Genomic DNA, 12,660 nt, shown 5'->3' with positions numbered 1-12,660 from the left:
AGTGAGGTCATACACAGGAAAAGATCTACCGAGGGGAGAGGGTGTATAAGAACGAAAATGAGATACGGAATCAAGCTGTGCTGCTTCCCCCCACCCTTAACATCTGCTGTATTTTGTGGTACACTGATTTAATGTCATCCTTCCAAAATTACAGGCTCTAGTCCCTGTTTAGTCTTTTCCATAGTGGAGAGAGAATTTACTTCTCTGGGTTTCTCTCTTTCTTCCCACATAGGTGATAGGGTAGATTAGTTTGCTAATCATAGTCTAGCACAGAGGGATTTACTGTAGGCTAATGTCTTCTATTTTGCGTAAATCTAGGCAAAATGGGTAGCTCTGCAATCATAGAAGCAATTCTTTTCTAGTTAGAAAATAGAAAAGAATTTAGAAAATAAGAATAGAAAATAAAACTGGGATCAGTACATCATTATTATTTTATACGCTGTCTTATACATGAAATTTTAAGCACACTCTTCTCCTTTTCCTCAGTTTATACACAAGGACACTTTTCCTGAAACACAGGCCAAAGGTGAAGGTAAGCAAGCAATATTTTGTGTCCATTAATGCACTGCAGCGTTTGGATATCTTGTGCTTTGAACTTGCATTGGGGCTCACTGATTATGCCTGTTAGGGTACTATCTTTGGTTTCTACTTACATCCCAAGAAATGCAGTTGAAATGATGGTTAACAGTGTTTGGTTTCTGTTCCAAGAAACATAATATTCCAAGAAATCTTCCCCCTCTTCCTATTTTTCTTTTAACAGTTTGTTTTTGGAATATGGCCTGTTCTTCTTGTGGAGCCGCCCAAGAAGCTTTGACTGAGACCTGGGCAGTCACATGCGATCACCTAGCCTGGCTGAATAAAGCGATTCAACAGTTACTGTGGCTGAAGTGTCAAAATTATGGATTGATTCAAGTATCATTGCTAAAAAAGGACTTCTCTGTGTTACTAGGCCAGCTGGCCGGAACAGAGCAAAGAGTTGGCACACTAGGGAAATAATGTTTAGTACAGCTTTATTCTAAGTTGTTAAAACAAAGATTAAGACACAATATTTTTATGTATATATTGTATAGCTGATGATACTGAGCTAATATTTCGTGCTGGTCACAGAAAACTAACCATTTTTGAAGTGGATTGCATACGTTTTTCATTCAGTTGTTGTTCTTTCTGTGGTTTAAACTAATATTAGTAACTGAATGACAAAAATAGGCCATTGATGGCCAAGCTAAGCATTTGTGTGGCCTATAGAGAACTGAATGCTTAACCTGAACTACTTTAATCTTGCACTTTTATACAATTAATGAAGTATGTAATGATTGATTTAGGGCTTTATTCTTTCTTGCTTTTCCACAGCCTCCTTTGCAATTTATATTTTAAGCAAAACAGTTGGGATACCTGTGCCATTTAGTTCATTTTGTACCAAGCTTCCATTTTCTCTTTAGTCCAACTGAGGTACATCATGGAGGGTGTTCCAGGGTGTGACCGGCAGAAGACACTTAAGATGGTGAAGCATTATATGGGTTCTTGTTTGTGTATGGAAACTGAATTCCTAATTTGTTTGACCAGTGATCCATCAGGAGACTGCAGGGTGACTGTATAAACACAAGAAACACACTTTTTTTTTATTTTTCGTAATTATTATTTACATGCCTCCCTTTTCTATCCCTACTTTTTACTCCCCATGTCCCATTCGTACTACAGATTGACAAACACCTTAGATGTGTGCTAGTTCAGCTTTGAATTCATCTCTTTCCTTTATTTTACAAGTCTTAAATATTGGTCTGACTTCTGAATAAGAAGATACTTCTGAAAGTATTGAAAAAGAGTAAAGAACAAGATTGGTGTTGAGGTACCCCAAAATATAATTGGCAGCACTTTGCTTGCTTGCTCTTAATCTGTCCATCGCATGGTTACTCTGTGAGAAGTTGACCACCTTTTTAAAACCAAATTTTGGGGATTAATGGGCAGGGACAAACCCTCTGGTTTCTGCAATTTTTATCTACCCAGCTGATGAAAGTTAATAAGTAAGCATAAAGAAAACATTGAACTAACACAGTGTTTCCAAATATACCTCATATTGGAGGCTGTGGTTTTGACTCTTCCGATCTTGGGGCAACTAACGGAGTCTGTCTCTGGGCTTCCTAGCTGCCATGCTATGCAATTTTTGTCTGCTTTTGATGTTCTGAGGGATTTATCCTTCTTGCCATGAAGGAAAAAAGGGAAATGCTCAGACTGATTGGAAATCCCATTCTGTATTGATTTAAAACGCGCCCACAACAGCAAGGCACGGTAATGTAGCTATAAAGCTGTCTCCCAGATCACAAAGTCCTGGCTAGTGTAAGCTTCCTTGCTCCAACTGCTGAAAAAGTCGGACTGAAATCTGTATTGTACAATCAATGGTCTCCTCCCTTTAATATCTTTTTTCTTTTTTCCTGTTTGCAGCTTAGCTGCATCCTCCGTGTCCATCAGTAGCACTCCTACTGATGTGAATCTCCAAATAAAATTGTGGCTTTTGTTATGTGACTGACCCTGGACTCTTGGGATCAAATAGACCCAAACGCAGGGCTAGAAAAAGATACTTAACCGTGAGTGACTTCAGTGAGGTTTAAGCCCATGCTGATAGCAGTGCCTTTCAACCTGTAATCAGCAAACCACTATAAAGATTCTTGAAGAAATTTTTAAAACAGATTTGTTGTCAGTAGGCTCCAGTTCCATAGACAAGGTCAGCATCTGTGTTGGGAAACTTGAGTGATCTTCAGACTGAAGGACATTGGGATAACTAGGTAGGAAAATGCTGTCTTGGATCAAGTGTCTTTAATTATCCAGAAGGCATACTTTTTGTAAAGAGATGTGAGAACTGTTTGAAAAATGTAGCTTAAAAATAAGTGCCTGCCTATTCACCTCCAGGCTCTCTCAAGCATGCTTCTGTACACTGTATCCAATTTTCTTATTAGTACTTTTACATGTTTTCATAAGTTAGGGAAAGAGTCCCATAACAGGAGCAGTGCAGCAACGAGACCTATCAACAGTCACATCTGCTAGGTATGGTATTATTTTTAAGAAAATGAACAAAACCTTTATTTTAGTGGCCTTGGTTTTGTTACTGGAGGATCTGGGGGCTCTCTTTGGTTTCTCTGTAATTGCAGGAACCAGAGTGTGCAGAAAAGCCACTTTCTTATTGATAAGGCATCTCTCCAATGGTAAATTTTAAAGAAATGTGTTGATTCTCCTACACATTTGCAACTAGGAAGTGTATGTTTCTTTTCAGATCTTGTTGAATTAAATTGTCAGGATATAAAAAAAAAAGTTGGAAAAGCTCTTGTTTTAATTTTATGCTGCTGTTAGCTTTTCATTCACATATCATTTGTCACTGATGTTTTCATCTTTAAAAAAATGATGCAAATTGGCTTCTTCCTTCATTCCAAATGACCAAAAACATACACACCTCTACCACCCTTCCAGCAGCCTTTTTTTCAGGTTATGTTAGACCCTGAAGAATGTAATTTACGTGTGTATCCTTCTAAGCATAAATAATCTAAAACTATGGGTGCTTTGGTTTCACTGCCTTACTGATCTTGTGAGTGATACTGAAAATGGCAAGCCAGTTTTAACTGCATGCCACTGAAATTCAGACTGCCTTTTCTAGTGCCTGGAAAGACATACATTCTTACTCCTGTAATGTGTTAAATGTCTGTTAAATTGGTTTTTATTTGTATCACTTGTGTGACATGCTGATTTTTTTTCTACAAACCTTAGAGCAGCATATCCCAAACTTTTCTTGCACTACATTTTATAAGGTGCGTCATCTTTGATCCTATTTTTTTGGGTAGGATTCAGGCAGCAGCTACTTTAAAGGGAAATAGGGAAGTAGCAGGTGTTGTTTAATACGAATCCTACAGGATGTGTTGGACAGACTTGACAGCAATGTACTCTTATTCTTTAACATCCATGAAGAACCAGGAAATCTGCCACCTTACAACCATCGGCTTGGCACAGATCAGCGGCAAGTAGTTCTGCAGACCGTAAGCTGAAAAATTCTTCCTTGGAAATAAAAGAAAAACCTCAAAAATTACTCTCCCAGTACAAATCAACACCATACCTTGTGCCGGGAATCTAGATTTTCTGGATACAGCTCAAGACATGCATTATCCAGAACTGAAGATAAGACATGATAAACAGAAATCTGCCATCAGGACAAATCTCATTCATGTTTTGAAGGCAGTGTTGTTAGCTAGCAGTATTAATCATCTCTGGACTTCATTTTAATGCTTTTTCTTTTAGCACAAGGAAGATGTGCTACCTGCGAGCGCTTAGAAGACTACCCCGTAGTCAGAATTGGAATACGCAGTCTATCACTTGCCGATCTACCTCTGTTATGTATTGTACAATACCCGTGCCCTTAATTATATCTGCCTGGATGTGCAGACGTTAGAGCAGCCTGACTTAGACCACGCAGCCCCTGAGGTTGGCAACAGTATTGTATTGATCCATGGCTGACTCTGTTCACTCTCCGTAAACATCCTGACTTGTTCGGTGTCCGTCACTTTTAGGTTGTGCTCAGTCTGCTGTTCATCTGCGTGCAGAGGTCTGGCTGCTTTAGAAGGAGATACGAATAGAAGGATTTTAATTCAGACAGGTGAAGTGAAACCTTTTTGGCAGTTAAGTTACATTTAAAGCTAAGATGCAAACCATATAACTCGTTTTACATGATCTTTGAAGAGATGTGATGGAAAATACTCTTTTATAGTTAGCTTTAATTCTCTTAATTCTCTTTTAATCTAATATTGTGCTGTGTTGTTTGGCTGAAGGGAGATTGTATGATTTGAAATGCAGTTGATTCTTCTGGCTGTAGTGCATTGGCTTCCAACACCTGGTTTCGAACAGCTGAATGAGTTTTTCAGCTAACTCCTGGAAGTTAGCTAACATGTGGAACTTTCAGCAACAGAAGATCCTCCCAGTATCATGAATGCTTCTCACAGTCACTACCATGTTGTTTAGTCTGCATTCAAGAATTTTGGTAATACCGTTTTGTTAAACCTGTTTCTCTCTGTGGATAAATTTTTGGCATTTGATAGCAGGTGGTGAAATAATTCAGTATAACACTTCTCAGTGGAAGATGAGGTCTAACGAAGCAGCACTGCTGTTTTCTTCAGTAGACCTCAGAATCCAGGAACACACCTTAACTTTGGCGGAACATGTGCCCCAGAATTTAAATTGGCATATTCAGGTAAAATGGTTTACTTTAAAGAAACACCATCTGCACTTTATAAGTAGGCAGTGGGAGGCTTTAACTGCAAAGTACTGTTTAACTGTGAGACTTTAGTATGAAGAGGGATAAATGATGGAGTCTTTATTACCCATTGGAAGCGAAAGCCAAAAGGAGATTAAAAAATCTTACATGGAAAGAGAATAACAAAAGATTAAGCACAGAATCCCGTAGTATTACGTCAACCACCCTCCTGATAACTGCACTTTACTTATGTAACAAGCTTGAATGTTTTGCTATTTATACATTTAACTTTCCATGCTGACTCTTCACTCTTCACCATAGAAGTGATGTAGACTCTTACATTCAGTTCATTGTAGATTATTCAGCTGTGTTTTTATGAGGATGGAACGTGACGCGGATTGTTTTGTACATGAATGAATACATTTCTTATCCGTCTGGAACGTTCTCTGCCAGCTTTGTCTGAGAGTCCGTAATGTAACTACAGAGAATATACTGTGTAACTGTTAAGATTGGTTTGGGGTTTCTTTGTTCAGTTTCTGTCTACGGCTGCCAAGTGCCTGATCTCTGTGTCGCAAGTCTTTTCTGCGAGCTGAGGCTGTGTTTTCTCCTGGGGTCCATAAGACAAGGAGACCTTGTCTTATGGACCCTTGGTAGGTGGGAGGTCAGTTTGGTTTTTGTTAAAAATTCTCCTACTGCAGGAGTCACAGCACTCTTTTTAGTCACTTCCCAGAAACGTAGTTATCCAGTACATGGCTGCCTCTGCTTGGCTCAGACTTGAGCCTGACTACCCCATGTCCCTGATGCTGTTGCATCTTTTCAGATTTTGAAAGCTGGCTGAGGGATTTAACTCCACAGCTGGTGTTCATTTTAGTGTGTGTAGTTCAATGACAGGCAGTGTGAGGGCGCAGCAGTCAAGCAAGCACTTTATGCAGAGCCCCATTGCTGGAGCTCCCAGCCAGGTGTTCGAAACAGGACTGGGGATATGGGGCTTCACATGTACAATTTTGGGGGCAGGGTTGATGCCTGAACCTCTTACTTTACTTCAGAACTCTCCCTTTTTACTTGTTGAAAGTGTTTAGATTTGATTAAGCATGTAATTGCAGATTTAAGAAGAACCCAGTTCAGGATCCAGCTAATGCAAGACCCTAAAGCAGTGCCTGCAATTTTTTTTTTGCACATATTTCACACAAGTTGAATCTGCCTGATGTTTAGAGCAGAGTGTTGAGATTTTAAAACTGCAAAGATAAAGGGTCTTCTGATTATTTGTCCACAGGAATAGCTCTAAGCACAATCTCAGATTCATCCTTCTTTCCCCAAAGCTCTGGAACATATATATGTTTCTCAAAAGCCAATGTTGAATAGAATGGGCTTTCACACGTGCTCATAGCAAATCATGTACCAAAATGTTTGCTAAATTAAAGCCTTGGTCAGTCGCTGCAGAAGAATTTTGGTTGTGTATACTATTGCTCCCTGGATTTTGGGAGGGAGAGTTTCAAGCAGCATAAGCAGTAGTTACTCCTTAGACTGAACAGGAACTGATTTTTCTCTTGATCTTCCAAATTGATGTTGACTATTTGATGTTGACTATTGAGCTCAGCTTAATGCACTGATTATGTTTACTGTCTTAGCAAATAACATCTGTCCATCTGTAATGGACATGAAATACCCCACCTGTTACGTGACCAAACTTTCTAACATTGACACTATTAGTTCTAATGTGTGGTTTTTTTCCTGAAATTCAGTATATTGTTGCAGATAGATAACGACACTGTGACAGATGAATAGCAGTTGACTTGTAAAACACAGCCGCATTGAGCAATGTTTATTGACAATTTTGATATACTGAACTGATTCTTCGTACCAAACTGGCTGGTAACTAACAGTAGGCTTATATGTCTCGGCATACCTTGTTTTGCAAAGCACGGTAGCTTTGAAATATTTAATGTATTTCATTTGTTATTCATGCTGCAGTCAAGCACTAATTTGTGTCTTTATAGTTCAAATTATTAAAGAATTTTGTTTTAAATACAACTTTTCCCAGGTGTTTCTTGGCTTTTGTGTTACATGGGGCTGGCCGGTTCATCTTGATGCTACTCGATGATCTTAAAGGTCTTTTCCAACCTATATGATTCTGTGATTCAGGAGATGGGTGGTCTTGGCTAGTGAGTGCATAAGTAGAACAGCAGGATTTGTATGACCTGCAGTGATGGGGAAGCTGCCTGCCTGCAGCTACGACAGTCTGAGCCCCCATGGTAGTAGCACAAAGCTTGGTCATCTTGGCTTCTTGCCTGCAGCCATCCAGCAAACACAGAAATGTTTTAAAATGAAGGGAGACGTGATTGCATTCATTTTGAACTCCAGTGCAAGGCTCTGGGCTTCCCCAGTCTTTACTGCCCAGTGCTGGGGCCCTTTTAGCGCTGGACCTTGCTCGGAGGTGTAGTGCTGGCTGCGAATGGTGCAGGACCTTCCCACCTTCAAAGGCTTTCCCCAGCGCACACCAGTTAGAAGGGAATTCACGTGCCTGCCGTGGGTGGGAGAGGAAAAGGCAGGAGTCAGGTGAATGTGCCATCAGCTTGGAGCATGCGATTTGCACAGTCCTTTGCCTCATCCTTTTCCTGTTTTTTCAGTGAGAGAGGAGGATAATCTCTGCAAAGCAGAACGTCTCCAGGCAGAAATCATGGACCAGTAGGCACTTACTAGCAAGTCTCATCACACCCCAGCAGCCAGGGTCAGGTAGTGACCATCAGTTATCTCCCCTGCTTCTGGAATCTCTCCCAGGTCCTACTCAGAGGCCCCATCTTCTCCTGCTCATGCCTGTTGCAGCTGTGTCTCTGCAGGGACAACCTCAAACTAAATATTCGGGGGAGAAACCACAGGGCAGGAAGCCTCACAGCCAGTGGTGTAAATGTCTGGGGGAACCGATGCTACCTCCCCTTGGTGCTTGCTCGGCGGTGCTGCACACAGAGGCACATCCAAACTCTGCAGACAAGCGTTGCCTGAATGCTGGGCTGGGTGAAATCCAGCTTTGCATTGTGAGCTTGTGGCTAGCCTAGAACTGAGTGATACTTTGAAATTTCCCTGGGTTTAAAAACATTGTGGTTCTGTCAAAGACCTCCTCCCAACCAGAAAATTTAATTTTGAGCTTGACAATTCCCTTTCAAGACTGCCCATTTACTTGCAGCTTTATTAATTTCCCATTCCCTCTCCCCCCCGCCTTGTTTTTTCTTTACTCAGCCTGTTCAAAGGCTAAAACTGAAGCTATATATTTGCAACGCTTTAATCCCAGTGGCTCTAACCAGAGACGTGGCTGCGCTCAGTGCTTTTCCCACGATGGAGACTGTCAGTCTGGCAGAGGAGCTGATGATCCAGCCTGGACCTTTGGTGCTACGTTCATGGAGATGGTAGAGATAATGGAGTCACTAACGGAGCTGTGATGGATCTGTCTCCTCTGTGGGTCAGCAGGTGACTCCTTTTTGCTGCAAATGTACCTCAAGCAGCCCAAGTTATCTTGGCATGGCTCTTACCCAGAGGGACCAAGCACTCAACGTGCTTCTGTTGAACATGCTCATGTTATCTCCTGGCCTTATGGAAAACAAGACTTGAAGTGGCCGGAGGTGAGATCGGTGATTTGGTACTACCCAGGAGAGCTCTGTGTCCTCAGAGAACATCTTCAGGGCCATCTGCCCTGTCTCTGCCTCCCCAAACAGCCCCCTCTTCAACAGCTAAGACAGGGCTAACTTAGGTTGCCTGAAGGGATAGGTCCAACACCAGATTGGGGTTCAGCAGGGCTCGTCGGATGGATCCCCGTGGGGACAGGACAGACAGACAACTCCACCACAGTTGTGCTGGCATGGGAGGGGGGACCAACTGAGGCAGGACAAGGACAAATGTCTGGATTCAGACTCAGTTGTCTGAGAGCCCGAGAGGGGATAATGTGGTGAGACCTGGAGCTCAAGGAGGTTCCCCCCCCCACCACACCTTGAGCAGGAACAGAGCTGGGATGACCTTGTGCATGTGAGGGACCCTGTGTTTGCCAACACAGAACTAATGGTGTGGGGAGCACCATGTGATAGATAAGACATCCCAACCTACAAGCAGAAACTGCACAGACTTATTTTAGACCTATTTTGCGATCAATATAGTTAATTCGGCATCCTGGCTCCTAAATTCCTCACCAAGCTGAGGTACCCCGAAGCTGGGTATCTCACCTTGCTGCCATGCAACACCCAGGGGTCTTGGTACATGACACTTTCCAGCTGCTACGGCAATCCAGCTAGCCACTGAAAAACGTCCAGCCTCGTTAATCTCCTTCACTGAGACCGACTTTTTAATTTGCATGCAAGAGGCACACGCCGACTTAATGAAATTAGCAGTAATTAATGGCACCGACACGCACGTAGAGCCAGCACGGGGACTAGCCGGAGCTTCATGTGTGCAGCTCCTGTGGACCGTGCACCCACAGCACAGCACCCAGCGACACCTTGAGACGTCGAGGGTTCTGACTCAGTGATTTCTCATCGCTGAGATCAGGTAGGTGAATGCTAATGAACAGCAGCTCGCATGATCCCACAGAAATTGAATTAATTGAATTACTCTGCTGATGTAAACTGATGTCCAACCCCTAATATTTATAGGCTGGCCGAGCAGCAGAGCTGCAGTGATTTATGTGGCTGCCTAACCTTAGTGCTGTGTTTTCCTCATAGCTGGCATGTTGACTCACTGCCGAACAACGGAATAGAGTAAATTTGTTAAAATATTGCAGTATTGTAGAAGCCTGGGGACAAGTCCAGCTTCCTCTCCTCAGGTAAGAGAAGTGATGAACGGGACGGCCAAATCCACTCTGCACCCCGGCAAACCTGTTCAGGCACTTGTGAGTCATTTCTTAACAGGATTTTGTTTGTTTGGAGTCCTCCAAGGGATTTTTTTTGCCGCCTTTTTTTTTTTTCCTTCTATCTGTTTGGGTTTTTTCTTTAATCTTCTTGTTTTTAACATCCCACCTTGGCTGGAATGAAAACAAGATTAAGTGCTAGTTACAAGATGAAAACCAGCAACAAACCTGCGAGCAACAGCGTCAAAGCAGAGCTGTTACAGAAGGGATATTTTTGTACAGGTTATCTGAAAAGCAAACAAACTCCAGCTGTGTTTTCTTGCTGCTGGCATTAATTGAAGCAAGAGGGCTGATTAACATCGTGGACTTGTTTCTGCTGAAGATCTCTCTGCCACATCTCCCTGGATTTGACAGTTCACTCTCAATTTGCTTTGCAGTGGATGCGCTCACGTACACCCCTCCAGAGCAGTTGTGGCTCTTCAGTAATGCCCAGGACTTCTGATACTCGGTGGGTTTGTCCATACGCTCACATCAGGTGGTGTTCATGTTCGGGATCGAGTAAAAGTCTCTTTTCCCATACCATGATCTGTGTTGCATCCCAGCAGACCCCTTCCTCTCCCTTCCTCTCCATCACGGGGTACATCAGCAGCTCCACGTCGGGTTTGTACGACCGTCACAGCAACAACCCCAGCCCAAACCCACGATGAGATCTTGGTATGGATCAGGCTTTAGAGGAAATTGATGTTTAAACACCACTCAGGACATATCTTTTTAAAGACAGAACCCCAAATCAATGCAAAAACCTGGTCATTCTTGCCTTAAGTAGATTTAACAGTGCTAGGCAGAGTGGTGGAGGCACTTACCTCCAGCAAGGGTGGTGATGAGTATCTGGAGCAGAAACATCATCAGGTGGGAAGGCTGGAGGTGGAGGAGAACATCCCTTTACAGCCTCCGATTTCAAATGAAACCCTGGTATTTTCCTGCCTGAATCTATGCCCAGGTTGGCTATTTCTGCTTAGAGATCTTGGATCAGGGAGAAAGAGCAAAATGGGAGAAACACTCACGGACAACTAAGATATATTTTAATTATATATACATACAGTCTGATAATATCAGAGATGGTTCCTGCAGCTTGAATTCAGAAGTCAGCAAATTGGGGAGAGCAGGAGTCTCCGGTGTTATTCATTAAGGTGTGACAGTAGTTGTAAGTCTCATACATCGGTCCCAGAAAGAAACATATATCTGTATGAGCTGTGAAGGTACGGTCCATGTCAGTGTGAAGAGTAAAACCCTACTGCACTTGCATTGAAGGCCTTGTTTCTTTTCTTTTTCTTGGCTTGGCTCATGAGAAGTAGCCCACCCAGTTCTTCACAAGCGGCCGACATGATTCCTGCCATCACCTGCACTGACGCAGATACCATGCTGTGGGATTTCCCCTGGCAGAGCCCGGTTTGACAACGTCAATCTGTGGGTACGACTGGAGCAACACATTGTGGATTCAGGTGCCCGGAGGAAGGGACGATGCCCCGTGTCCCTGGCTGAGCTGTTTTGCTGATTAACTCACCCCCTCCCAGATAAAAACTGGCACGCAGCGATGCTGTGGCAGTGGGAGCGGTACCCAAAAGCACAGGGCTGCTTGTGCCTGGGGGTCACCCTGCTTTCCCCTGCTAATGGGGGCACGGGGTGAGGCAGTAGGTCCCGCGTGATGCTCCATCCCCCCTACCTGCAGCCCCCTCAGCTTCCATGCCCTAGCACAACGCAGCCTTTCCAAGATGATGTTTGAAACCTCCAGGGACAGGGATGCTACAGCCTCCCCTGGCCACCCGCTCTAAAACTTGGAAAGTTTTCCCTAATGTCTAAATTGGATACAAGCTTTGTCCCTCCTTTGGGCTTTTCTCCTTGTAAGAAGCTGAATGTGAAGGGGATTTCCATTTTCCTTTTTTTTTTTCCCCTCTAAACTATTGATATCACTGAAATAATTTTTTTAATAGCACTGAATCGGATTATATTTTTTTCTGTCTTCAGAGTTGAAATAGAAACTTTTCAATTCTGAAACCTTTTTTTCCTCTATCTCTTTTTGGCGTCAATGCCCTCTTTTTGGAAAAGACATATAGCAACGAAAAGACATTTCATTGGCTGTGTATATCATTAGACTTATTAAAACACTATGTGCAAAGAGGAAACAATTTGGATGCTTTGGGATGGATTTATATCCTTGGGCAGTATGATTTCCCAGCCTTATACATGGCGATTGGTCTTTTTGTGCTATATGACCTCTGCAGGGTCTGCTTTTTCTCTCTTTTTTTCCCCTTTAAAACACAGGGATGTCCGTGTGAGAGTGCCATCCCCCTGCGAACCCTTTGAGCAAGACCAAAGGCTCCCAAAGGATGCAGCACCCGGGTCAGGCATCCCAAGCCCGTCCCACTGGCTCCATGCAAGTATCTCCTTCCACAGCCCAGACCAGCTGAGGTCCACCGAAAGCACCACAGCAAGTCCAGAGGCTGGATTTAGGCTGCAAACACCCGCCCAGGTGAAACAAGAGGCTCCGCTGAGAACTCAAGGCAAAGCTAATCATTTTGTCTTCACTTTCCCTTACCAAACACTT

General features: G+C 43.1%; 1 protein-coding gene across 2 annotated transcripts in view; it reads left to right on the top strand.

The window, feature by feature from the left end:
• ACER3 (alkaline ceramidase 3) overlaps window positions 1-7,259 on the top strand; it is a 67,983-nt gene extending 60,724 nt beyond the window's left edge. The window contains exons 10-11 of one of the 2 annotated variants that reach the window (XM_075491250.1): window positions 487-532; window positions 4,548-7,259. In XM_075491250.1, the coding sequence (XP_075347365.1) occupies window positions 487-532; window positions 4,548-4,613 (112 nt within the window). In that variant the 3' untranslated portion in view covers window positions 4,614-7,259. Of the gene's footprint in view, window positions 1-486; window positions 533-760; window positions 3,012-4,547 lie in introns of those variants that run through there. The other variant, XM_075491251.1, reaches the window with a different exon arrangement.
• The last annotated feature ends 5,401 nt before the right edge of the window (window positions 7,260-12,660 follow it).

This window comes from Mycteria americana, chromosome 1 (genome assembly GCF_035582795.1).
Source record: "Mycteria americana isolate JAX WOST 10 ecotype Jacksonville Zoo and Gardens chromosome 1, USCA_MyAme_1.0, whole genome shotgun sequence".
Lineage (NCBI taxonomy): Eukaryota > Metazoa > Chordata > Aves > Ciconiiformes > Ciconiidae > Mycteria > Mycteria americana.
Note: the sequence above shows the minus strand (reverse complement) of the source record. Positions and strands in the feature narration are given on the sequence as shown.